At 51.9% G+C, this 25,364-nt stretch overlaps 4 protein-coding genes and 1 long non-coding RNA gene across 8 annotated transcripts; 2 read left to right on the forward strand and 3 right to left on the reverse strand.

Moving 5' to 3' along the window:
- Window positions 1–241: 241 nt before the first annotated feature.
- STK19 (serine/threonine kinase 19) lies at window positions 242–6,080 on the reverse strand. The gene is made up of 6 exons (XM_044256071.1): window positions 5,691–6,080; window positions 2,436–2,531; window positions 2,041–2,180; window positions 1,096–1,193; window positions 834–981; window positions 242–691 (listed from the first exon to the last, which is right to left on the reverse strand). Exons 1-6 carry the CDS (start codon window positions 6,027–6,029, stop codon window positions 646–648), a joined length of 867 nt encoding a protein of 288 aa, XP_044112006.1. The 5' UTR covers window positions 6,030–6,080; the 3' UTR covers window positions 242–645.
- LOC122911417 lies at window positions 2,600–5,684 on the reverse strand. Its single transcript, XR_006385462.1, has 2 exons — window positions 5,229–5,684; window positions 2,600–4,291 (listed from the first exon to the last, which is right to left on the reverse strand). It is a non-coding gene; the product is annotated as an uncharacterized LOC122911417 (long non-coding RNA).
- Window positions 6,081–6,210: 130 nt separating the features above from the next.
- DXO (decapping exoribonuclease) lies at window positions 6,211–8,494 on the forward strand. Of its 3 annotated transcripts, none has more exons than XM_044256041.1 (7): window positions 6,211–6,540; window positions 6,635–7,042; window positions 7,174–7,409; window positions 7,498–7,717; window positions 7,836–7,971; window positions 8,108–8,202; window positions 8,286–8,494. In XM_044256041.1, the coding sequence occupies exons 2-7, from the start codon at window positions 6,684–6,686 to the stop codon at window positions 8,434–8,436; spliced, it is 1,197 nt and encodes a 398-aa protein (XP_044111976.1). In that variant the 5' UTR covers window positions 6,211–6,540; window positions 6,635–6,683; the 3' UTR covers window positions 8,437–8,494. The 3 variants fall into 3 exon arrangements, with proteins under 3 accessions (XP_044111976.1, XP_044111984.1, XP_044111992.1); XM_044256049.1 differs by having other exon boundaries at window positions 6,211–6,521; XM_044256057.1 differs by having other exon boundaries at window positions 6,211–6,466.
- Window positions 8,495–8,553: 59 nt separating this feature from the next.
- Window positions 8,554–19,342, reverse strand: SKIV2L (Ski2 like RNA helicase). The gene is made up of 28 exons (XM_044256091.1): window positions 19,282–19,342; window positions 19,101–19,204; window positions 18,377–18,486; window positions 18,171–18,288; window positions 17,969–18,083; window positions 17,771–17,845; window positions 17,430–17,483; window positions 17,143–17,333; window positions 16,837–16,965; window positions 16,468–16,613; window positions 15,947–16,093; window positions 15,731–15,815; window positions 15,448–15,554; window positions 14,974–15,120; window positions 14,801–14,897; window positions 14,403–14,615; window positions 14,210–14,320; window positions 12,248–12,478; window positions 11,386–11,523; window positions 11,094–11,231; window positions 10,866–10,970; window positions 10,367–10,514; window positions 10,145–10,271; window positions 9,794–10,004; window positions 9,516–9,626; window positions 9,217–9,435; window positions 8,885–9,025; window positions 8,554–8,797 (listed from the first exon to the last, which is right to left on the reverse strand). Exons 1-28 carry the CDS (start codon window positions 19,301–19,303, stop codon window positions 8,597–8,599), a joined length of 3,741 nt encoding a protein of 1,246 aa, XP_044112026.1. The 5' UTR covers window positions 19,304–19,342; the 3' UTR covers window positions 8,554–8,596.
- A 174-nt stretch (window positions 19,343–19,516) lies between these two features.
- Window positions 19,517–25,364, forward strand: NELFE (negative elongation factor complex member E). Of its 2 annotated transcripts, XM_044256139.1 has the most exons (11): window positions 19,517–19,617; window positions 20,052–20,134; window positions 21,522–21,591; window positions 21,694–21,839; window positions 22,327–22,401; window positions 22,526–22,563; window positions 22,752–23,095; window positions 23,215–23,359; window positions 23,514–23,568; window positions 23,785–23,887; window positions 25,053–25,364. In XM_044256139.1, exons 2-11 carry the CDS (start codon window positions 20,060–20,062, stop codon window positions 25,148–25,150), a joined length of 1,149 nt encoding a protein of 382 aa, XP_044112074.1. In that variant the 5' UTR covers window positions 19,517–19,617; window positions 20,052–20,059; the 3' UTR covers window positions 25,151–25,364. The 2 variants fall into 2 exon arrangements, with proteins under 2 accessions (XP_044112074.1, XP_044112084.1); XM_044256149.1 differs by lacking the exon at window positions 19,517–19,617 and having other exon boundaries at window positions 20,035–20,134.

Below are 25,364 nucleotides of genomic sequence, written 5' to 3' on the forward strand. Positions count from 1 at the left end.
CAAGAGGCTTATCTCTAACTACAACCCCCACAAAACCTGAACGACACCAGACCTTTGCTTTGTGCAGGCCCTAACAGAAATTCTGTTGTTTAGATCAGGTATACCTTTATCTCCCATAGGGAGAACTGACCTCAGTGTCCTTTTATCTCTCTGAACAACGAGGCAAAGCTCAGGCTCAAGTCTGGCTTTAACTCTACCCACAAATGAGGCGCCAAGATACACATCACATTAAACAAAGACATCCAGGGAATCGCATAGGCAGAAGTACTTTATTTGGCAGTTTTACCTTGATATATAGAACAGAGGACTCTGCCCTCCCTCACCAGCCTCCCCAGAAATCCTGTCTTCCTATCCCAAGAGAGAGACAGCAGACTTTGCTACAAGAAAGGCAACAGCCATGGCCTTGGCCTGCTTTCTGGCTCCACTTCCATAGAAAGGCAGAGAAGCATTGCCCAAACCCCACCACTGGGTCAGAGCCCAGGTAAACAGCAGCAATCACATCTGACCCTTTGAGCAGAAGCAAGGCCAACACTCATCTGGGCTCCCATGCCTTGCCAAGGTGACCCTGTCTCAGCCACCACTGGGCAGTACTCCTGGGTCCCTCTCACCCCCCTCTGAAGAGGTATGCAATGACGAGGAGAATCCTCATGTCTCCGGCAAGCGGAGAAGAGTTCCAGAAGTGGTGGAGACACTGCAAAAGAAAGACGAGGCTGGAGCCAGATCCCCAGGCCTAAGTCCGGGGAAAACTCAGAGCTTGACCTGGGATATGGCAGAGGGAATCCAACCTTGGGTCACTGCTTGGTGATCTGCCAGAGGCTGGGGGTGAGACTCACCAGTCCACCAGCTGGGCCCCAATGAGGTCATGCACGTGGTAGGTGAGGCCGAGTCGCACCGTGGCAGGTGCCCGCCGGCCCAAGAGCTCTGATAGGAGTAGCTCCCGGTACTTGGCCTTCCGGACCATACCAAGGACAGCCTGGCGCCCTGGAGGAGAAATGGCACAGAAGAGGGGAAAGGGGAATAAGGCCTGGGCCCCGAGAAACTACCCAAAGGTGTTTGTTCTTAAGCGGGTGAAGACTTGAGATGCGGATAGAATACCTTTAACAAAATATTTAATGAATCTCCCAGCGCCAGGCACGGCCAGCCACCAACTCCCAGCATCTCGGACGGTGAGCACTCCAGCATTCACTAGCTGCCTAAGGAGGGTGGGGAGTCAGGAGAGAGAAGAGTTGAGCTCTGAGAATCCTATCCCTGCCCACTGATGCTTGAACAGTCTCCCCAAATGGACAACCATGTAAGGGGACTAAGGAACAGAAGCCCACCCTGGAATGGTTCTCATTCCCACCCTGCTGTTCAGTGCCCGGCCTTGCTTCCATTCCTCTGCTTGGATTGTCCCCCGCTCCTACTCCCCACCCCCTTTCTTTTGCATTATTATTACTTGTTCAACTAAATCACCTTCTGCTTCTAGAAGCCCTCCTTGACCACATGCCCTGACACAGCCTCAGCCCAACCCCAAGGGTGAAACAAGGGCCTTTCTTCTGGGCTCCTGCCTCTGCTGATGTATACCTCATCATGGCTCCCCCATGTCTTACTAAAAAGTTTATAAAATGCTTTCACATTTGCCTTGGGTTACAAAATAGGGAGCCTGAGCCAGATAAGGCCCCCTGAAATGGAATCTTTATTTTGCCCTTGTCTGGTCACTGCTTTTTAATGTAGGTTTTAGGGACATCCAAGCTCCTACCATTCTCAATTCTCTTAGTCTCAGCAGGGTTCACAATAGGCATTTATGGTGCCTGCCAGGCCTCTAAATTCATTGGATTAGTCACCCAGATCTCTTGAATTCTAGACTAGGGCTCTTTCCAAGGACTCAGATAAAAACAGGCCTCCTCTCTTGTGGGCGGAGCACAAATTAAGGTCATTTTCCTAAAAAGAAGAGTCCATCTATCTTTTTGGCAGGTTCACCAAAAGGACAAAGCTGGATGGGACTGGGTGGATACAGGGAAGTCTCAGATGCCTGAGCTCTGTTACTCCCCCAAGTCTCACGTGATCTCTGGGTCCCTGAAGCCGAAGGTCTGTGTCATTTGGTCTTGCTGGAAGCTAAGGTCCCCACAGGCTGGAAGTACCAAAGCCAGAAACTTCTGCACTGCCCCAGCATATGGTCGGCCATCGCAGGCCTTGAGGACCTGGAACCACAGATGAGAGATGAGGTCTGGCCCCAACCTCAGCCTCTACTGACCACCTCCAGGATATTCCTCCTCCCATTTTCCCTTTTGCTCATGTCCTTCTACCTCCTTTTCTTCTCCTTTATATTACTACGGACCAGAGCTCTGTGTCCTCTCTGTAACACACAGAGTGGAAAAACTGTCTCTTTATTTCCATTCTCCAACTTCCCTGCTTGCCCCCCACACCCTATGACACACACACACAGTTACACGCACTCTGGTCCTGTAGTCCTCAGTGAAGATAATTCCATGGGCGTCCAAGTCAAAGCCTAGTTGGATGATTCTGATCTCCCCCTGCTCTTGAAGCTCCTTCTGTCTCCAGAGAGATGGGAGTAAAAAGAAGGGTATCAGGGTAAGATACTCTGATATATTCTGGGCACTTTTGGGCAGGGATATTTTATTGCCAACACTGGGAATTTTTCTCTAAGCAAAGAAAAAACTGTGGGGAGAGAATCAGGTGGATTACTAAATAGTCTTTTCAAATTAGTTACCCACCTTCCCATCCACCCACCTCATCAGCTGCCTATCAAGCAATCAATATATATTTTCCAATCATATGCCAGACACTAAAATAAGATAGTGATTAAGACATGGAGCCTGCCTTCAAGGAATTAACAGTCAAGAATTTGGGTGAGGGAAGGTGAGAAGGTAGGGAAAATATTTGAAAAGATACTAGCAAATCCATAATCACAAAAGTTAATTAATCCACCTCTCATAAACTCATAGAACAAACAGGAGTAAGGAAATAACTTGCATTAACTTTAGTTACTAAGAAACTAATAATTGAAAAATATATATTCTCTTCAAATATATATAGAATATTTAGCAAAACTGAACACATAGCACAAAGCAAGTCTCAATAAACTTCAAATGACTAAAATCATATTGTTTATGTTCCCCGACCACAGTATCTTTTGTGTCAGAAATCAGTAACAAATAGGTAATATGAAAACGCACATATACATTAAAATTAAAGACAGATTAAAATTAAGACATACATTCCTAATCAACCCTCGGTCCAAGAAAAAACATGATAAAAGAAATTAGAACATATTTTAAACTGAATGGTAGCCAAAAATATATACCAAAATTACATATATATATATATATATATATATATATATATCTGCACATGATTAAGATAAACTACAACTTGACACGCATATATTAGAAGTGAAGAGAGGATGAAATTAATCAGAAAAAAGTAAAATAAACACAACAGTGGAGGATAAACACTAATAAAATAGAAAATATGTGTACAAGAAAACAACAAAGCCATTTGATAAAACTATTAAAATTGATAAGCCACTGATGAGACTGACCAAGAAAATGGTTGGGGGGGGAGGGATGGGTGGACTAGATAAAGCAGAGATAATCAATATAAAGAATGAAAAAAGGATCATTGCTACACATCCAATAAACAATAAAATGAGACTACAAATTGTATGCCAATAAATTTGAAAATTCAGATGATAGATTGCCTAGAAACATAATTTTTTTCACTAGAACAAAATGAGACATATTCACAAAATAGAAATCTATGAAAGTAAATGAACTATTGCAACTGAACTATTTGAAACTGAGAATTTCAAAAATATTCTCCTAATGAAACAAGATATAAATATAGTACATACATATATACAGTATGATTTTGTTTATCTCAAGGTCAAAAATGGATAAAACTAAGCTATGTCATTTACAGGTAATCACACAGATGGTATAAAGCAAACCAAGGGAACGATTATCGTACCAGTTAGAACCATAGTTACCACCAAGGGACATTAAGTCCTTTTGACTGGAGATTGATGTATGTAGCTATAGTTGGCCTTGGGTAGTGGTTAAATGGATATCTGCTTTATGAACATTTTTTAATTGTGTATGTGTTTATATTTTCTTTTATGCATTTTTAAAGCTTTTTTTAAAATTTAGGCTAACAACAGTAAATTAAAAAAACAACAAATAGTCTGTAAGGAGTGGTTCCATCTAACTCACTTCCTCATGAGAGTGGAGCTAGTCTCCATCTTCCTTTTCTTCCCTCCTTTCATCCTGACAGGATGCCATTAATCTTCCACCTGCTAAATCCAATGGACAGATTTTGGATATTATTTTACTTAATCCCTATATTGACCACTGTCTTAAATCACGGGTTCTAACACTGCCAGCTACTCCACCTCCTTGACAATCTATGTGATTTCTCAATACGCCTCTTCCATGGTTCCTCCTAACTCCGGCAATTCCTTCTCAGCTTCTTCCAGAGACTCCTCTTCCTATGCTTTCCCATTTGGGACCCACGTCCCAAATCTTAAGGAAGAATCACTTGAGATAGTAATTCAAAATGTAGATTCCTAGGTCCTACACTCAAAAGATCTGCATCTATTAGCTTTAGGTGAGTCCCAGGAACCTTTATTTTTGAATAGGCAGCCCAGATAATTCTGAAACAGGCAGAACTCAGGACTGCCTTAAACGTAGTTATCTCTCAGCTTTGTAGATTTGGCCCCTTCACTCTATACTCAACATCCCCTCCCCCCCCCAAAATGCACATACATCTTGTATGTATGTGGCACGTATACATTTTTGTGAGAAGAGTCATAACTTTCATTATCTTTTAAAGTTTGTAAAAAGGTTACAAATTACTCCTCTAATATTTGTAATATTACAAATTACTCTCACTCTTCCTACCCAATCTCACCCACATCCACAGACTGAACCACTGCTCATACCTCAACCACTCCAAACCTAGTATCACTGGCCCAGAATTCTCTCCAGTCCCTCATATCCAACTGGCCACTACACACTTGCCTTTGGATGCTCCCCATGCACCTCCAACTTGTACAAAATCAAACCTATCATCCACCCCAACAACTCAGTGCCCTCCTCTTCTATTCACTCCACCAACCACTCAATCCCCATCATCCAGAAAATCTGACTCTTCCTGGACTCTTCCCTCTTCCCCACTCCCCTCACGTTCACCCACCCTCGCCCTCCCTACTGCTCTCCCCTCATTTAGACCTTCACCAGTTCTCCGATGCGGTATCTTCCTCACTGATCTCCCCGTCTCATCTCACTCCCTCCAATCCACGCAACACAGCGTTCCCTCTCCTGATTAACATTCTCTGCTAGCTTATCGCCTTCCGTGTTAAGGCAGAAACACCACCGCCGCACAAGGCCTGCCGCGACCTGACGCCCGCCTGCATTCCCAGCGCTGTAAAGCTCCAACTGTGCCCGATGACTCCGTTTTCCCAAGAGTCGCTCTTCCACTTGCACGATGTGGCATGCTCCCTACTGCCGCTGGGTCTTCTAACAGGGTCTGTGGCATTTTCCTTGGCCCCGCAAGGACCGGCCCAGAGGGCCCGAACGCCCGCTGCGCGGCCGAGGGCCGGCGGAGCCACCGAGCGTCTGAGTGATGGGGACCCTCGGGAGCGCCCGCGAGGCCGGGAAGCTGCTTCCGTCTGTCGCTCCGACGCCGCTCACCAGCTGCCGGTCGGCCACCGTCCGGTCCGGCAAGAGGCTGTACACCTGGCTCCTCAGCGCTATGGGCGGCAGCGTGTCCTCGAACAGGCCTCGCGGGAACAGCTGCACCAGCTCGGCGACCGCCGCGCGCGCCGACCCTGGGCGGAGAGACCGGGTCACTGCGGCGGGAAGGAGGGCGGGGGGCGCCGTTCTCCCACCGCCCGCCGCTCCCCATCTCGCCCTGGGGCGGCCGCGCTTACCCGACTCGCCCCTCAGAGGATCCGCCTCTGCCTGTCCTCGCTCCCGCCGCCTCTTCAGCCCAAAGGCGTCCGGGACCAGGCGCTGTCTTTTCCGGCTCATATCCCGGGATGTCAGGCGGCCGGGGAAGAGGTCTGTGTTGAGACAAGGGGCCAAGGAGACAGCGTCTTCCGGCGCAGAGCAGTGACCTCAGGCTCCCGGGAGGCCCGTCCGCCCGGCGGAAGAAGGATGACGTGAGACCGAAGAGGCGTCAACTTGCCTTTTCAGCCGGCGGGGGAGGAGCGTCGCCGCACGCCTGCCGGGATCGGCTGCGTCCGCCGGCTCTCAGGGTCCGGAACGCGTGGGCGGCGGGATGAAGCGCACCCCGCCAGGCGCCGCTGAGGGGTCTGCCAGCCACTGTCGCTGAATGATTGCGTCGTGGAGGGCGGAAAACCACTTTTGCGTGCCACCCCGTCTTCCGGACGTACCTGCCTTGTCGCTTTAGCTCCGCGGAGGTGGAGGTCGAGGTTGGCGGGCTTTGGGACAATCCGATCCTTGCTGTGAGCCCGGACAGCCTTCCTCAGCTTACTGCGTTTGGAGCATCTGGAGGCGGGGGTATAGGGCAAGGGAAAAGGTGGGCTATGCACCTGGCCTTGGTTTTGTTCCAGGGCCAGAGCCTGGCCATCAGTAGGCTCGCCTAGTCCTAACCCAGAGTCTCCCTTTTCCAGGGCTCCTCTGTGAAAGGATAACTTCCCAACCTTCAGTTCTTAGGACCTCATGGATCGCAGAGAGAACAAGAGAAAATTGGAGAATGTAGAGGTAGAATGTGAGCCTCGGAACAAACTCACCAGCCCAGCATCCTCGCTGCCCACAGACCCTGCCCTCTATACTGGGCCCTTTCCTTTCTATGGGCGCCCTTCCGAACTGGGCTGCTTCTCTCTGGATGCACAACGCCAGTACCACGGAGATGCTCAAGCCTTGCGCTACTACAGCCCACCCCCTACCAATGACCAAGGCCCCAATTTTGACCTCAGAGATGGATACCCTGATCGATACCAACCCAGGGATGAGGAGCTCCAAGAGGGGCTGGACCACCTGCTGCACTGGCTCCTGGATCACCGAGGCAAGCTGGAGGGGTGAGCAAAGTACAGCACACAGATCTAGAGATCTGCGCCTACCCTCTAAGCTGGAGTGAGTTCAGTCTTTAGAAGGAATGTAGGCTCTTGGGGAAATCATCTGAGCTAATGCTTCTAACTCCTCCCTTTAGGGGTCCAGGCTGGCTGGCAGGGGCCATAGTGACATGGCGGGGGCACCTGACAAAACTGCTGACGACACCGTATGAGCAGCAGGAGGGCTGGCAGCTGGCGGCCTCCCGCTTCCAGGGGACACTGTACCTGAGTGAAGTAGAAACACCAGCAGCTCGGGCCCAGAGGCTTGCCCGGCCACCCCTCCTCCGGGAGCTTATGTACATGGGGTACAAGTTTGAGCAGTACATGTGTGCAGGTGAGAGTTGCCCCTGCTTTGTAGCCCACACGCTCTACCCCAGAGATTGAAAGTCCCCACCCTTGTTGCCATTTCTCTCCTTGTGCAGACAAACCTGGAAGCTTCCCAGATCCCTCCGGGGAGGTTAACACCAATGTGGCCTTCTGCTCTGTGCTACGCAGCCGCCTGGGAAACCACCGTCTGCTCTTCTCAGGGGAGGTAGACTGCATGGACCCCCGGGCCCCATGCACACAGCCCCCTGCCTGCTATGTGGAGCTCAAGACTTCCAAGGAGATGCACAGGCCTGGCCACTGGAGGAACTTCTACAGGTTCAGAATGGGGTTGGGTAGGGTGAGAGCCTAGAACAAGACAGCTGGAAAAGGGACCTGAGAGAAGAAGCTGGAGGGTGGAGGAAAGGTCCTACTGACCCCTTGCCTTTCCTGACAGACATAAGCTCCTAAAATGGTGGGCTCAGTCATTCCTTTTGGGGGTCCCAAACGTCGTTGCTGGCTTCCGTAACCCAGAGGGTTTCGTCTGTTCCCTCAAGACCTTTCCTACCATGGAGATGTTCGAGTATGTCAGGGTAAGGCAGCGGTGTCGCAGCTCCCACCTGCATCCCCCACACCAGGGCCACAGGTCCAGTGTTCCTGGCTGCAGTCCGTCTTCCCCTCCCTGCCCCCTCACTGCCTATCTTCTCCCTCCTCCTTGGCCCTCTTTAGAATGACCGTGATGGCTGGAATCCCTCCGTGTGCATGAACTTCTGTGCTGCCTTCCTTAGCTTTGCCCAGAACACAGTTGTCCAGGATGACCCCAGGTGAGTCTTTCAGCTCTGTCCCTGCCCCCTGGTCCCCGGAGCTCTCCTCCAGCCCTCAACTTGTGACTCCATGTGCCCCCTAGGCTTGTCTATCTCTTCTCCTGGGAGCCTGGCAGCCCAGTCACAGTGTCTAAATATCAAGACGCACCCTACGCCTTCCTGCCCACATGGTACGTGGAAGCTGTGACCCGGGACCTCCCATCAGCCCCCAAGACACCTTCCCCCAAAGACTAAGACCTTGAAAGGGCTGGTCCTGTCTCTGCGTGCACAGATAATAGCATATTTCTAGGTGGTTCTTCTTGCTATGTCTTTTGCCTGAGTCGACCGTGCCCAGCACCTCCAGTACACACAGGTGGTTTACTGTTTTATTACTACATTTTTACACAAAGGGCATTCACTGAGTGTACAGGCTGGCTGCAAAGACGATGTCCCTCCGTAGCAGGGTAGCTGCTGTCTCCATCTTGGCACCTAACACAGGCTCACCTACAAGGCGGGCTGCCCCCCTCAGTGAGCGACACATCTCAGCCAGGCGCTGGATGCAGCGGACCACCAGGCCCTCAGGGGTCCCCGAGAGCCCCGCCAGCTCGGAGAAGGGCTGTGAGGGAAGCAGGGTGAGGACTGAATGTGGTAGACCTGGGCAGCCTCTCCCCAACCCGCCACCCACAAAACCCCAGTGACTCACCATGCCCCGGGCCCACTCGTACACAACCTCGACAAGCCCAAAATTCAGCTCCCCCACAAATTCCTCCACTGTCTGGTTCAAGCCACAGGCCACCTGGACCTCACCAATCCGCTTGGCCACAGCCCGGACACGTTCAACTCCCTGCAGATGGGAAAGGAGAGGCTCAGACCCTGCCTTCCTTCTCCAGGAGTGGGGAGTCCCAGCTCAAGAAAGGCAGCATCCCAGCTCTTAGGGACACTTAACAGGGCTTGAGGCATCACCTGGAGAACACCCAGGGATGGGAATTGGGAACACCACAGCCAAGGGGGAGAAGTGGGTTGGGTGTCCCCTACCTGTTTGAGGGTGCTTGGGAGCTGCTCCCCTGGGTCCCCAGGGCTCTGGCAGACCAGGCCGGAGAGCAGGGCTGCAATCTCCTCCGGCCGCAGGGCACTCAGAGCATTGTCAAACATGAGCTCAGTGAGGAGCAGCTCATGGCTGCTCATGGCACAAGCCACCCGCCCTGCCAGCTTCACCGTGCCCACCTCGTCTACATAACCCAGGGTTCGGAGCACCTGAAGAAAGATGGTAGGTGTTGGGAGCCTGCTGTCTTCTCCCTCACTAGCCCCTCACCCCCCACTGCTGCCCCTCCGACCTCTACTCGCTGGTGATACTCTGGGAGCAGCAGCAGTGACTGATCCGACAGCAGGAAGCGTAGTCGCTCCATCTCCTTCTGTATCTGCACACGCTCCTGCAGCTTCAGGTACTGCAGAGAGCCACCAGCGGAAGCACGTTAGCCTTCCCCGTGCCCCAGGGCAGGAGAGCACCAAGGACAAGGGCAGAGATGGGACTAGCCAGTGTACAGGGGTCCAGAAGGGAAACCCACCCCCCACCCCCACCTCTCAGTTTGGGCACTGGCATCCAGGACCCTACCTGGGCAGAGAAACGAGGGCTGTGCACACACTGAGCACCGCCAATCAGCTCCTCCAGCTTCCGGGCTCGGAGCCCCCCCTCCACCACTGATACATCTTTGAGCTGCAGGTCATTGACAGGGTCAAGGGTAGGGGGTCCCGCTGGGTAGGCCTGAGCCAGACGCAGCAGTTCCTGCACAGCAGTGGTCACAGCTGCAATGGGAGGATCCTTCCTGAGGAAGGAGCAAAGTCTTGAAAACTAAGGCAGAGTCTTTTCTTCCACAGAAGCCCCTACACCCCAGCCGCACCTCTCCACACCCGTTACATGGTCCCTCCCCAGGAAAAGGAGGATCCCCCGCCCAGCATCCCTGACTTGAATTTTGGTTGCTGCCTCCTGCTGAAGTCCTCCAAGATCTTCTCCCCATTCACCCGGAGAACCTTGGTGGTGATGGCAGCCACATCTCCTGGCTGGAGCTTGGCCACTGTGTGGTCACAAGGTCCTGTGAAAAGGGGAGAGCAGGACCAAACATTACCATGAACCCAGGCAAGCAGCCCACACTGTTGTCAGGAACCCGGTGAACTGCCCCATGTTCACCTTCAGGCAGGAACAGCTTGAATCCCACAAGATCATCGGGGTAGGGCACACTTGGGGTGGCTGGTGCCCTCTCCTGTGGGTCCTCAGACACAGGCTTATCACACAAGACCAGGGTTGTAAATACCCTGCTGGTGGAGTTCGAGGAGACCTACGGTAGATAGGGGAGGCCAGGCCAGGGCAACGTGAGGAGCGGAGATCAAAGATCGGGAGCAGATCCCCACCCTCGGGCAGTGATCATGAAGCAACTGCAGAACCACCAGTATGGACTGGTAACCAAGTCAAAACAGTCTTCGGGAGGGTACAAGGAGGTAGGCACAGAGTGGAAAACAACAGGAAAGGAAAGCAAGAACGCATATGAGTATACCATTGTGACTACGACTACCCCCAGCCAAGTGGGGAAGATGGGGATGAGGTTCCTTCCTCCCTCCTCCCAACCCAACTCCTTCCCCATTCACTCCAACTCCCCCCCCCCCGGGGTCCGAGTTTCCATTACCCTCACCTGCAGGATCACACCCAATGTGTTGTGATACTCCTGATTCTTCACGACCACCACCCTTCCCGCTGAGAGAGACTTGAGCCCATTCACAGACTCCATGATGCGCCGCTAAAGAGTGGGGAGAGAGAAGGAAGCATCACGGACACAGAGACTAGGCTGGGATTAGGTTCAGGAGCACCCAAAGTGTTGCATTCTCTTCCCCTCTTTCTCCATCACCCCCACAGCACACACCTGGATCAGGCTCCGGGTCTCTGTCAGTTCCTCCCCCCAGCTGTAATACTCAGGCAGGTCAACCAATTGGCCAGTCGTGTCAGGTTCCTCCAAGGCCCCTAGTCTCTTGGTCAGTTCAGCTAGAGCCTGTTCATGAGCCTGGGTCGAAGTGGGGGAAGGTGTGAAAGGACAGTCCCCAGTGTCCCACCATCCCCACCTGCACCCCCTGGTCTCCAGATGTCCGCCCCTTCCCAGCCCGGCTTCCCTTGTCCCAACTGCCTGCCCAGTATACTGGTCATCCCAACCTCCTCACCTTGCTGTCCTTGCGGGATGGAAACTCGGAGAAGCTTCTCTTCATCATGTCCTCCACCCTGAGGGCGTCCACCCGCAGCAGGTTCAGGATCATGGTATATGTGAGTCGGAACTGGGACTGCAGCTGTGATGGCTTCCCCTGGGCCAGGTCAGAGAACCCAGTGAGATGGAGCCGGGGGTGGGTGCTGGGGACCAGCTGCCCCCCAGCCAGCCCCTTAGGGAGCAGTTCTACTCCCAGCAGATCTTGTCCCCTCTCTGCAACCATAGGACCTTAGATAAACCGCTTACTCACCTCTGCAAAATAAGGGAAGAAAACTAAATACTCTCCAAGGTCCTACCTGGCTCTGTCTTCACACTGACAATAAACTAGAGATGATAGTCTAATCCTCAGATCTGCTCACTCTGACCTTGATTTCTCCCAGGCAAAAGAAAAAAGTACAGTCAACCCTCGAACACCATGGGTTTGAACTTCATGGGTTCACTTATGCATGGATTTCTTTCAGTAAATATTGTATAGTCCTATAAGTATTTTCTTTCTTATAAGTTCCTTCATAACATTTTCTTATCTGTTGCTTTATTTTAAGAATACAACACATAATATGTGTAACATACATATAGATGTTGATCATCTGGTACCAGTAAGGCTTCAAGCCAACAGTATACACTATTAGTAGTTAAGTTTTCCAGGAGTCAGAAGTTGTACATGACTATCTGACTGTGCAGGAGGTCAGTGCCCCTAACCCTACACTGTTCAAGGGTCAACTATGCAAAGAAAGGGGAGGGGGAAGAGGGCTGGAAGAGAGAATTGGGCCAGTAACCGGAGTTGGGGCCCTCCCAGCTCAGCCCATCCCACCCCGGCTCACCATCATCATGCGGTGCAGGTCTGCCATCTCAGGCACACGGCCCTTGCAGAGCAGGATGACTGTGCCGGTGGGGTCCAGGCCCCTCCGGCCTGCCCGGCCCGCCATCTGCACGTACTCTCCAGGGAGCAGGTCCCGGAAGGCGGAGCCATCATGCTTCCGCATGGAGTCAAACACCACTGTTCGGGCAGGCATATTTACACCCATGGCAAAAGTCTCTGTGGCAAACAAGACCTGGAATGGGGGAAGAGAGCTTCAGCAAAGTGGTGCAATACACACCCCTCCCTAGCCAAGTGCACCTTACTTTGTAGCCGAGGCTAAGTCCCAGACAGTTAACTTGCAGGATCATTTAACTTTCAGGGCCAATCATAGTGTAAGCACTGTATTTTCCTCATTTTATCTATTTAACTATCTACTTTGGTTTTTTAAGATTTTATTTATTTATTTATTTGACAGAGAGAGAGAGAGAATAAGCAGGGGGTGTGGCAGGCAGAGGGAGAGGGAGAAGCAGGCTCCTCGCTGAGCAGGGAGCCCAGTGCAGCTCAGTCCCAGGACCCTGGGATCATGAGCTGAAGGCAGACGCTTAACAGACTGAGCCACCCAGGCACCCCTCTACTTCTTTTCTTGTAACCCTCATAGCTCACTCCCATCTCTCCACCATCAATCATCCCGGTGTAGAGTATCTTTCTGTGTGATTATATTCTTGCAGATTGTACCCTATTCTGAGTGCATGAATTTATAATCCATGTTAAAGGCAGTTATACCCTAAGTCAAGAAATAAATGATAGGGTACCTGGGTAGCTCAGTTGGTTAAGCGTCCGACTTGACTTTGGCTCAGGTCATGATCTCAGGGTTGTGAGATCAAGCCCTATCATCCCTGTGTTGGGTTCTGTGCTGGGCATGGAGCCTGCTTAAGATTCTCTCTCCCTCTGCCCCTCTCTCACAACTCACTAAAAAAATTTTAAAATGATACATGCACCCTTATGTTTAGCATAAGGAATATAGCCAATGATACTAATAAGAGCAACGGATAGTGACAGACAGGAGTTACACTTGTGGTAAGCACAGCATACCAGGTAAACTTACATCTACTGTATAATCAGAAAAAGAATTACCATGTTTTACATCCAAAATTAATGTAACACTGTGTGTGTCAACTGTACTCAAATGAAAAGTAATAATAACATAACAGCAGTCATGCATCTCATGTTTTCTTTTCTGCCACAGTGTTTTCAACACCCATCCCAGTCCCTGTGGTTATACCAAATCCACTGTTGCCCGGGGCTGCAGAGCAATGTGGGGCGTGCCCCTGACAATGCCCTACCACTCTTCCGGTGATGGCACCTTGGTGCCACCAGCACCCTACCACAAGATTACAGGCAACAAAAGAAGGAAGAGTGGACATTTTCACTCACAGAGCAGGGTAGGAACTTCTTTGCATTATATACCCAGAAACAGAATTTAGGATCAAAGAGTATATTATATATAGTTTTGCCTCAAGAATGCCAGGGTGCCCTCCAGATGTGCTACACCTATATGAGAATTCCTATAATCCTATCATCTCTGACATCTGGCAACACCTGGCATTCGCCAGTTTCCTAAATGTTAGCAGTCTTGTGGCTGTAAAGTCATTTCTTGTTGAGTATTTTAAATTATGTTTTTCTAATGACTAACTTTATAGACACTTGCTAACTTTTTGGGTTTCTCTTCCAAATACTGCCATACCTATCTTGTGTACTGCCATTTTAAGACAGGAAAGCTAAAGCTCAGAAAGATTAAGAGTTTGCCTGAGGTCCCACAGTAAGTAAGTAGTGGAGTGGGGATTCACACGCAGGCAGTCTGGACCCAGAGCCCAAGTTCTTAACCACTACACTGTCTTGTCTAAAACCCTGCCCCTCCACCCTCCGGGTGGCCTTGGAGCAAGCAGCAAGTGCTGAAGAGCCCCCCTTCTACCACTGTGTGTACCTTGACCAGGCCTCGACTGAAAAGCATCTCCACGATCTCTTTAAGAATAGGCAGGATGCCACTGTGGTGCACACCCAGGCCGCGGTGCAGAAGTTCGGACATATGCAGGACCTGCAGGAAGCCAAGGCCCATGGTCAGGAAGAAGGTGGTGGAGAATCCTCTCCCAACCAGTCTCCAAGACCCCCATCCATACCTGGGGCAGCTGGCGGTCAGAGCCACGGAGGCGGGCAAGGCAGCGCTGCAGGAAGAGGTGAATCTCACTCTTCTCTGAACTTGTGGTGAGGTCAAGGGAGTTGAGGCCCGAGGCTTGCTCATCACAGCGACCCCGGGAGAAGGTGAACACCACCACAGGCAGCTGTGCGCGGGTGCGGAGGGAGGCCAGAAGGGACAGGTATACACCACGGTCCTGCAAAAGGGGGCAGAAAGGGGCAAAGGCTGAGTCCTTGAACTAGTCAGGGCCAAAGCAAGGGGAGGTGAAGCCATGTCAAGTTGGACAGTATTCAAAGCTCAAGTCCAAACCTCTGGAGAACGTAGGAACAATGGACAGAGTTGAAACAGGTGGTAGCAGGTAACAAGCCTCCAAGTTCTCACCTGTGCGGGCCCCCCCTGATGAGTGGGCTGCTTGGCCCCAAAGGTCTGGGCATGTTTGCTCATCCGCTCCTTCTTGGCCTCCACAGCAGCATAGTACCTGGAACACGGCGCGGGTCGGTGATCACAGTCACACCCGGGGTCACAGCGCTGACTGTACCCCATCTCCAGCTTACCCCTTTGTGTGGAAGGTGCCTCGGGAGTCCAGCAACAGAAAGAGCTCCCCCTGGGTCTTGGGGCTGTTCCCCGTGAAGAGATAATGCTCCAGAGGAACGGGGCGCGCAACAGTGCTGATCACATATATCTGGCGACGTTTCAGTCGCCTGAGTGGGGAGAAGAGAGCAGGTCAGGGGCGAGAGTGCAGGAAGGGATGCACATCCCATCATATTCCCCCTCTGGCTTCACTCAATCTTTTCTGGGAGCCAGACTGGAAGGCTGTCCCATCATCCCCTCTCCCAGTGCACAAAATGATCTGGACCCAAGCGGGGTCCTGCAGCCACTAGAGTCAGACACGTGGCCCAACCCATCCCTTCCTTCTCTCCACCCTCAAGACCTGACCACTGTCCTCGCTATGGTCATCTTCACCCTCTCCCCCAACCAAGGAGAGCCATGGTGCCATCCACCCAAGCCTCCCAGGGCGCGCATCTCACCCGATCCAGTCGGCAAACTCGAGGGCATTGGGGACGGTGGCACTCAGAAGGATGATGGAGACGTGGTCAGGGAGCATGATGAGCACCTCCTCCCACACAACCCCACGCTGGGCACAGAGAAAGAACACCACTCACCAGCAGCTCAGAGGGGGCTGCCCTTCTTCTCTAGGGATGCGCACAGGGTTCCATTCGGGGGGCAAAGAAGGCAGTAAGGTCCACAAGGGTGGGTGATCTAGGCCCACAGGAGAGGACTACTAGAGCCTGGGGCCCCCATGCCTCCTACCTCAGCATCATTGATGTAGTGAACCTCATCAAAGATGACCCACTCCAGGTCCCGGATGACATCTGAGCCACTGTACAGCATGGAGCTGGGAAGAAGAGGCCACAGGCTGACTCCCCAGGGGCTCCTGACCCCACCCTTTTCTCAGTGAACATGCTGTCCGGAGCAGCCTCACCTTCCTGACCAAAAATCCACCCGTGTTGAATGCCTATCTCTCACCGAAGGATCTCTGTTGTCATAATGAGGCAGGAGGCCTCTGGGTGCAGCTGCACATCCCCAGTGAGCAATCCCACATCCCCGAATGTGTTTCGAAAGTCTCGGAACTTCTGGTTGCTCAGGGCCTTGATGGGCGATGTGTAAATGGTGCTGGGAAGAGGACATGAAGTCAGCGAGTCAGCACCCCCACAGCCTCCCGGACAGCACACCTCTTCCACCCTGAGCCCTCCCAGAGGCATGCCAGAGCCCACGTGTCCCCGATCTTCCCCAAACTGCCTTCACATTCTCCTTCACGACACAACCCTACAGAAACTCTGTAGCCCAACCCCTTCCGAACCTGACGCGGGTCTTCTAACCCCTCTCCCCACCACACCCTCCTGCTTCGCTCTAGTCCTGTCTCCGTTTCTCCCCAAACCTCTCATCTCCAGGAGGAGGGAGAGGCGGGGAAGAGATAACAAGCAGAAAGGGTGTGGGAGAAGCCAGGACCAGCTGGTGAAAGGGGAGTCTGGGGAGGGGACCTGTACCGAGTCATGTGTTTCTGGGCAAGGGCAATGGCATATTCAGCCACAACCGTCTTCCCCGCAGATGTGTGAGCCGCAACGAAGACAGAGTCATGCCGCTCCAAGTGCAGGATGGCCTGCTTCTGGAACACATCCGGCTCAAATGCCCACTGTGGGAGAGAGAAACAGATGGCAGCTAGAGAAGGGAAAGGGGCCCGCCCTCCTGCCTCCTACTCCTGGGGCGCGCAAGGTGGCAGTTGCATGCCAGAGTGAAGAAGGGCCAGGACTGAGGTCGAAGAAGGACCTAGAAGGCATCTGGCCTGGGCTGGCAGAGGAAATGAAGTGAACAGTGGGAAAGAGGTAGGTGAGGATGTGAGGACCAGGCCAGCCTACCTGGAAGGCCGGCTGGGGAATGAGGCGGTAGAAATCACCAACAGGGGAGGTGACATCCACAGGAATCGCCCACTGCTCCTGAGGCAGGGGTTTGGGGGGCTCTGGAGGGGATACAGCTGGGGATGTTTCCTGCAAAAGCCGTGGAAAGGAGGGATAAAGATACAGTCAAATAGCTCTCCATTACCACCCCTCCCAAAAGATGCTCCAGTCTTCCTCTTAGACCCAACCAACCCAGCCACCCCACCTCACCCTCAGCCCCCCAGTAAGGCCCCTTCTTTCCTGCCTCAACTGCCCACAACCACCAACCTTCAACACTAGGTCCTCCAAGCTGCTTGCTCGGGCCATGGAAGCACTGCAGGGGGAGGCGGCCACCGTGTCCCCTCTGGGAATTCCTGGCTGTCCCACTGCCTCAGTTTCATCCTCGTCTCCCCCACCCAAATCCAGAGGCTCCAGCAAACGGCTGAGGCTGAGCAAGCCAGAAGCTGGAGCTGGGTGATCTGAGGAGCAAGAAAAAAAGGAAACCTGGTCACATCCATCTCTGTTCTACAGGAGAAGAGCACCACTTCTATGCCCATCTCAAAGTTAAAACTCACCCTTTGGTGTAAAGTCCACACCTTTTTTGAAGCCAGGCGGAACAGTAAGAAGATCTGAAGGACAAGGACAGACAGAATCACCACTACTACACAGAGTCACACAAGTCACACGTTACTCAAACCTACAGGATGCCATTCACAGCACAGATGCTGAAAATGGGATACTTAGGACAACTTTCTGACAGGTGACAGTAAACACTGTTATGACAAGGATACCTTTCCCTAATTGTCTCAAAGGCACAGAAGGGCAAGGAGCAGCCCTATGATAGGCTGGGGCCCCTCTTCGCCAGGGCCCAGACTCACAGTCCCACTCCCAAGAGTCCATGCCCACACCACCTCACCTTGCTCAAAGTCTATCTCCTCCTCAGCCTCCTCCCGAGTGCTCAGATCTGTTATGGTGGGCTCATCCATTCCACCTAGGGAGAGGGTGGACAAAAAGGGATTCATGGGGTGCAGGGGTAGAGTTACAAGATGGGTGGGGAACCCTTCCTGAAGACTGAGGGCACTCTCCCCTACCATTCCATTTCCATAAAAGTCACCTGGCCAGAAAGGGTACTGTGTTGGATTCCCCCACAGGGACTGGGAGATGGGCCCTGGGGGCCGGCGAAGAGACAAGGAGGTGGTGGCTGATAGGTTCGTATTCTCCAACAGGACCTGAGGCAAAAGACCACAACCCCAGTGAGGCTGAGATTGCCTCTGATCCCTTCCCTACTCTGCTTCTTGTGGTCTCTGACCTCTTACCTCTTTGTAGCCCAGAATCTGGCCTGTGGTTGGGTGTCTCTGGGCCTGAAGGTCGGAGGGCACTGGGGCCCCCTGTGTGGCCAAGAGCGACCAGGGATCCATTTTCCTCTGCCATTTTCTGCAAAAAGGAAAACAATTTTCATGTGTTCCTTCTTTCCTGTGCCAGTTTTCTTCAGGGGCCTACCTCCCTAGTCCAGACTCCTCACCGGGCGGAGTGCTCCACACCATGCAGAGGCAACCAGGCTGGAGATGACAAAAACAGCTGTTCTGCTTCCTGCTGCAGATCTGGGGCACACGGAGGGAGGCCGTGGGGAAGCTGGTAAAGGATAAGATGAGAAACATTAAGTAAAGATAGAGCATAAGACACAGACAAAAAAAGAAACTGATGGAATTTGTGTTCAAATCAGAAGCAGCAGACATTCCTGACCAAATAGGACAACCAAGCAGAAACAGTATCTTCCAAAGATCATCCTGTCTTCCAGGGTAAACTACCTGCTACTGATTTACCGGCAACAACAATTACTGATACATTACAATACAACACAAAATACGGTAATTTCACAATCTCTGGGATTGGGCTTAGGAATTTGTATTCTTAAAAACCCCCACCACTAATTACAAGGTACACTTAAATTTGAGAATCACTAGTCTTAGGGAAAGGGGGCCCAGAACTAAGGATGAGGCAGGGCCTCAAAGGCTAGCCATCAACCAGTGCCTTGGTGCTTAGAGACAGAAGGTGACTCCAGAGAAACAAGACACATTTGAAAGAGTAATTCTCAGAGCTCAGGTATCCCCAGCACTCCCTGCTCTGTCTACATATGAGCTCTGACCCATAGCTGGTCCACTGGGCTGGGGTCTGTTCGGCACAAGGCAGGCCCAGATGACAGGAGTCCAGAAACAGAAGAAATGTTAGGGTCAACATTCACTCACGGTGCTCTCTGGTGCCCCAGGCACATTGAGCAGCTCCCAGCGCCCCGTGCATCCCAGCTCCACCGGCCGAAGGGGCAGATCCAGGGGATCTGGAGGAGGTAGCACTACAGAGGGAAGGTCAGAGATCAGAGGTCAAGGGTCACCCCCTGACTACTCCTTCGTTCCACCCCCTCCCCCTCACCGAGTCGCTCGGTCTCCATCATCTTGGAGCCACGGCAGCGGCAGGGCAGACCGGAAGTGCAGCAAGAAGCCTTGGATCGAGCCCCGCCCCAGAATGGGCGGAAGTGGAGGCGACTTCCGTCACACACAGCCGGAGAGGACAGAGATGAGCGTTACAGAGAGGCTGACCTGAGCCGAGAGGGGCGGGCACGGCCGGGCGGAAGTGTCTGGCTTGGGCCGCCTTGGTTACCGCGTTCTCCGCCCCTCGCTACGTCATCGCTCTGAGCCAGCTCTCCGTTCCCCGCGCGGGCGCCGCCCGAGACCGTGGGACACCCACCCCGGGTTACCGCCCCCTCAGGTAAGGTCTTCTCCTTCTCACCCTTCGCCCCTTTATTCCGAGCTCCTTCTCTTCTTCCCCTTTTGGTTGCTCTGCGAGCGCTGCGCGGGTTTCACTGCCTCCTGTGCCGTTTGGACCCCGCGGTTGCTATACCCCCAGCGGGGGTAGGGGGTGTCTGATGCCATCGTCTTGGCGGCGGAAGGGGTGCTTCCCCTTTCCCGGGCCACTTGGTTCCTCAGCGCTGGTGGCCGTGATTGCTGGAGAGAAGAGGGAATGCTGATCGATCCCGACGAGCGGGGGCTTGGACAGCAGCCTGGTTTAAGCAAGGGGTAGGGAGAGGCAAAAGACAGGAGTAGGTAGGCCTGGAGGGGTGCGGTTGGGTACTTTGTGGACGGCGTGTGAACCCTGGGCGGTGACAGTGGAGAAAGATGTCTTGGGCCCTGCCCCTGAACCAGGAGCCACCATGTTGGTGATACCCCCCGGACTGAGCGAGGAGGAGGAGGCTCTGCAGAAGAAATTCAACAAACTCAAGAAAAAGGTGAGGGAGTGTGTGGAGGCGTGGCCCAACCTTTCACAGACTCTACACTCTTGAGAACACCTGGGGTGAGTGTGAGGGGTTGGGGGGGCGGTTGTTCCAGCTCATACCTGGAGACATATCTCCTCTCAGTGTAGCCTCATAGTTGGGCTTTTTCCCAAGTCTTGGTGTGTACCTTCTCTTCTGTGCATTCTGCCATGCAGCTGTCTTCCTTTTCCATGGCTTTCAGTACCACCGAACGGGTGGTAGTCTCCAGGTTTGTTTTTTCACTTCTACCCAGTCTGTTAGTGATAGCCCCCAGGTATCCAGTGTTGCAGCTGTCATCTTCCTATCTACTCTAATTTAGTTCCTTCCAAATAGGAGTGACCACAGTCAGTTCTCCCAGGTGTTTGGAATCAAAATCTCATCTCTGACTTCTCCACTTTTTGCATAGTCAAATATTTGCCAAGTCTTCTTGATTCTTTCTTTGAAGTAATTTCTTTAGTTTATTTTTTCCTGTGTATTTCATAGATCAAGTTTTTTGCTGACACTCATGTAGACTGCTGAATGGTTTCTCAAAAAGTTTTTCAGTGTTTTTTTGAACAGATTTCCTTCATTCTTATTCAAATGAACTACTGAAAACAGAAAACTCTGCCTCTTTTTTTCTCAAAACCCGTAAGTGGTTTTTCATTGTCTGTAAACCAAAGCCTTACCTTGGCATCCCTTTCTTGTCAAATAGAACTATTCATTAGTCCCAAAACGTGCATTCCCAAAGCCTTCTTATTTCTTCGTCTTTGCCATTCTGTTTTCTTTGCATCCCTTTTCTTTCCATCTGTTTTGCGTAGATTGTACCCAGGTACCAGTTTAATAGCCATTTGGTGTCAGATAACCTTACTTGGTTTCAGCTACAAACAGCCTGCATCTCTTATAATCATTCTTGATAATTGTCTCTAATCATCTTGTTTCTCAGGCTTTAAGCTTCTGGAGGGGAGAAACCATGTCTCATACTTTTGCATCGCTCTGTTACAAAGTTATGGTGTGTTCTTGTTAAACATGCAGGGGATGGATGGATGCAGCCCCTGAGAAAGGCACGTAGGCGTATACTTACTTGCAGCTTGTATCTTGGGGCTCTGGTCCATGGCTGAAATCCTTGTCTTCAACTTCAAAACCCTGAGACTCTGGAAAGCCTTTGGATACCCTGGTTTGGTAGATTAAGTATTGCTGGTTTTGTAGATGATCCAGTGGACCATGTGTGAGAGGCAGGGCTGCCTCAGCATACCACTCCAGGGACACCATTTATACTGTTTCCTGAGAAAGGTGTCCCCTGGAGTGAGGTGCCCAGGGACCTTGGGAGCAGACTAGGCCAGGGACTGGCCCTCACCAATTCCTTTCTTCTCACTCTTGTTCCCAGAAAAAGGCATTGCTGGCTCTGAAGAAGCAAAGTAGTAGCAGCACAGCCAGCCAAGGCGGTGTGAAACGCTGTGAGTGACAGGGGAAATGGGGATAGACTGGAAGTGGGCACCATGGGGCAGACATCTCCCACAGCTTGGCCAAAATAATGCCTCCTTCCCTCACCACTCCAGCACTGTCAGAGCAGCCTGTGGTGGACACAGCCACAGCAACAGAGCAGGCAAAGCAGCTGGTGAAGTCAGGAGCCATCAGTGCCATCAAAGCCGAGACCAAGAACTCGGGCTTCAAACGTTCTCGAACCCTAGAGGGGAAGTTAAAGGTAAGCAGAAGCAGAATGATTGTTCAGGGGACCCTTGACTTCAGAGGGCATGTTTCCAAGTTGGAATGGAGGTAAAATGGGGGAAAATAATGTCAATTTAGTCATGGATAAGTTGTCATATAGGTCTGAACTTCAGATTTCTTATCTGTAGTGAAGACACTGGCTGACTTTTCCATTTTCCATATTACATATTCTGTGGCTTTAATTTATCACATATTCAAGTTTCTAAGTTTTGTCATTCTGGGGAGTTGAACAGGTCAGAGATGTCAGTAGATTCAAGAAACATTCAGATTAGCTACATACTATAAGTATATGTTAGGTCATTCATGAAAAATACATAATCAAATAAGAAATGCACAAAGGAATTAAAGGAGAAGAAAGAGTAGAGAGGAAACCAAGAAGAGGGTGAGGGAAGAGGAACCCCTCTGTCGCACGGTTAGGCTGCCTCCTGCTCTCACGCTGAAGTAGATCTCTACAACCTTCCCAGGATCCTGAGAAGGGGCCAGTCCCCACTTTCCAGCCGTTCCAAAGGAGCATATCTGCCGATGACGATCTGCAGGAGGTATGGTTCCTGGTTCTCTGTCCCAGGGGGCCTAGGGAATGAGGAAGATGAGAGACCCACATATTTGGGGTCACATGCCAGCAACTAGGACTCATCTTAAATGTCCTTGTTTTTTTTTTTGCAGTCATCCAGACGCCCCCAGAGGAAATCTCTGTATGAGAGGTTAGAGAGCTAGAGAGACAACTGGGTCCCAATTGGAGGAGTGGGAGAGGGTTGATTGCCTGGATCCTTGGGAGGTTTCGGGCTGGGGTGGAAGGAACTGGGACTGCAGAGGGGGTGTTACATCTCCACAGGGTCTGGGAAGTTGAGGTAAAGACCCCCTTTGATCCTCACTGTCTGTGTCTCCCCAGTTTTGTGTCTTCCAGTGATCGGCTTCGGGAACTGGGGCCAGATGGGGAAGAGGCAGAGGGCCCAGGGGCTGGTGATGGTCCCCCTCGAAGCTTTGACTGGGGCTTTGAAGAACGTGGTGGTACCCGCTCCTCAGCCTCTCCTCCCCGAAGCCGCAGCCGGGACCACAGTCGTGAGCGGAACCGGGACAGAGACCGAGATCGGGAACGGGATCGAGACCGTGATCGGGAACGGGATCGAGACCGTGATCGGGACAGGGACCGTGATCGGGACAGGGACCGCGATCGGGAAAGGGACCGCGATCGGGACAGGGACCGTGATCGAGAACGAGAGGGCCCTTTCCGCAGTGAGTGATCTGGGCTGGTGGGAAAAGTGAAAGGGTTTAGACAGGTCCTACTAAAGTGGCCTCTTAAAGCAGAGGCTGAGATGGGTTGCATCTTGTGACTGTGACTCCTGATCCCACAGGGTCGGATTCGTTTCCTGAACGCAGGGCCCCTCGGAAGGGGAATACTCTCTATGTATATGGAGAGGACATGACGCCCACCCTCCTCCGTGGGGCCTTCGCTCCCTTTGGAAACATCATTGACCTCTCCATGGACCCACCCAGAAAGTAAGGATGACAGTGGGGGAGGTTGATAAGTCCTGGGAGCACCTGGGTTTGATTGAGAACACCGGCCTGTCCCCAGCGGCCTCTGAGGACTGGGTTTGGTTGGGTCCATGAGAGCCCATAGGCCCTCTACTGACCCTGTTTTCTCTCATCCCAGCTGTGCCTTCGTCACCTATGAAAAGATGGAGTCAGCAGATCAGGCCGTCGCTGAGGTTGGGACTTCCTCATGTTTTCTCTTTAAAATACTGAGAGCCAGGAGGAGATCATTTCCTATTGACAGATAAAGTCTCTTCCTAGTCACACAAGAAACCTTGTATTCTCAGATCCTCATTCAGTCTGTTTCTAGGGTGACAGCTGTTGGAATGCCTCCCTTACTTTGTCTGCAATGTTTCCCCCCATCCTTTGCCTCCTCCCCTCTTCTGCCCCAGCTCAATGGGACCCAGGTGGAGTCCGTACAGCTCAAAGTCAGCATTGCCCGCAAACAGCCCATGCTGGACGCTGCCACTGGCAAGTCTGTCTGGGGCTCCCTCGGTAAGAACAGATTCTTCCTCCTTCATCCTGTTCCCCACAGCTCACTCCTTCCGTTTGTTCCCCTGCATGTCCCAGGATCCCATGGAAGTGATAGAGGCCTGGATCTGTGTGGAGGATATCAGGCCTTCTGTCAGTTAGAGGTAGGAGTGGACAGAAAGAAAAGGATTGAGACAACTCCCAAAGCAGTAACTGGAACAGTGAAGAAAGTAGAATTAAGGGAGGTTGGTGCAGAAGATGAGCATGTCACATAGCTTTGTTCATTTTGAGATGGAGTGTGGTTGGTTTTATAAAATAAGCATTTGAAATTAAAGATCTGGAACTTAACTTGGGTGTTAAGTGAGGAATGAAAATACGGATTAGAGTTCTCTGTATCACAGAGTGGCTGCAAAATGGAAGTATAAGTATACAGAAGAATTACCAGTCCTGGGCATGGGGAATATTCAGGAAGCAGCCATTAAAGCCAGAGGACACAACCTTTGGGAGAAGGGGTGTGATCAGCAGTGTCAGGGTGCAAAGATCAGAGAGAATGGAGGCTGGTTTGGGGTGAGTCAATCTAGCCCCAGAATGGCAGGAATAGAATCCTTGGAGAAGGGGTGAAGAGAGGGACACGTCTGCATAGAGAGGAAAAAGAAAGAGAGGGAACAGCTTGAGGCCGGAGGAAGAATGCTTTGGGTCAAAGCCACACCCAGAATGGTTCTCCCATTGGGGCCAGTAGCATTTCTTAGTTTAGTGCAAATAGCCCACTGTGCCTGTTGGCTTTTCTAGCACAGGAGTAGGCAGAAAGGGGTGTTCAGAGCAAGAGTGGCCCTCCAGACGAAAGGAGGGAACAAGAAACAACTAGCATGTCAACAGAGGCCTACGGAGATTTTCTAATGGCTTAACATCGTTCATTTGTCTCAGTAATGACATCTGGGATGGTTCTAAGAACTTAAGGTATCTGCATGGGCCACAGTAGCAGGATATGCTCCTTGCCACCAGGATGGGTTGGTAGCCCCTGAGGAGGCTAAAGGGAGCCAGGCCATCCTGGCCACCAGAGGGCAGCATTGAAATTGGGCTTTCAAGGGCCAGCAGCCAGGAGGGAGCTGGTCAGACTCTTGAGTTGTGGCCTCAGTAGTGCTCAGATGCAGTGCTACAAACCTTAACCAATCCTTTCCTCCTTCCCTAGCTGTCCAGAACAGCCCTAAGGGTTGCCACCGGGACAAGAGGACCCAGATTGTCTACAGCGATGATGTCTACAAGGAAAACCTTGTGGATGGCTTCTAGGGAATGGAGCTGGATTCCGTGTGCCTCATCTGCGTCAGCACTGGTCTCAGTAAAACACTGAGGTGGAAGCTCACACATCTTCCTCAGCCTCTGGTTTTTCAGCACTTGGGATGGGGCTTGAGCCTTTAAAAACGGCTGTTAGATTTTATCTCAGTTGTAACACATGGCCAGTGCACGTTCCCCTCTCCCTTCCCCCAAAAGGATCTTGAACACA

This window comes from Neovison vison, chromosome 1, assembly GCF_020171115.1.
Source record: "Neovison vison isolate M4711 chromosome 1, ASM_NN_V1, whole genome shotgun sequence".
Classification (NCBI taxonomy): domain Eukaryota; kingdom Metazoa; phylum Chordata; class Mammalia; order Carnivora; family Mustelidae; genus Neogale; species Neogale vison.

Excerpts from the sequence above, each read along its gene's own strand:
- DXO (XM_044256041.1), top strand. The coding sequence starts at position 6,684 with ATGGATCGCAGAGAGAACAAGAGAAAATTGGAGAATGTAGAGGTAGAA. Across the intron at positions 7,043-7,173 it reads CACCGAGGCAAGCTGGAGGG|GGGTCCAGGCTGGCTGGCAG; the intron begins GTGAGCAAAGTA and ends TCCTCCCTTTAG. Across the intron at positions 7,718-7,835 it reads CACTGGAGGAACTTCTACAG|ACATAAGCTCCTAAAATGGT; the intron begins GTTCAGAATGGG and ends CTTTCCTGACAG.
- STK19 (XM_044256071.1), bottom strand. The coding sequence starts at position 6,029 with ATGAGCCGGAAAAGACAGCGCCTGGTCCCGGACGCCTTTGGGCTGAAG. Across the intron at positions 2,181-2,435 it reads CTGAGGACTACAGGACCAGA|GTCCTCAAGGCCTGCGATGG; the intron begins GTGCGTGTAACT and ends CTGTGGTTCCAG. Across the intron at positions 982-1,095 it reads CATTAAATATTTTGTTAAAG|GGCGCCAGGCTGTCCTTGGT; the intron begins GTATTCTATCCG and ends TTTCTCCTCCAG.
- NELFE (XM_044256139.1), top strand. The coding sequence starts at position 20,060 with ATGTTGGTGATACCCCCCGGACTGAGCGAGGAGGAGGAGGCTCTGCAG. Across the intron at positions 22,564-22,751 it reads AGGAAATCTCTGTATGAGAG|TTTTGTGTCTTCCAGTGATC; the intron begins GTTAGAGAGCTA and ends GTGTCTCCCCAG. Across the intron at positions 23,096-23,214 it reads ACGAGAGGGCCCTTTCCGCA|GGTCGGATTCGTTTCCTGAA; the intron begins GTGAGTGATCTG and ends CTGATCCCACAG.
- SKIV2L (XM_044256091.1), bottom strand. The coding sequence starts at position 19,303 with ATGATGGAGACCGAGCGACTCG. Across the intron at positions 15,121-15,447 it reads GAGTTTGCCGACTGGATCGG|GCGACTGAAACGTCGCCAGA; the intron begins GTGAGATGCGCG and ends CTCCCCACTCAG. Across the intron at positions 11,232-11,385 it reads CATCCCGCAAGGACAGCAAG|GCTCATGAACAGGCTCTAGC; the intron begins GTGAGGAGGTTG and ends ACTTCGACCCAG.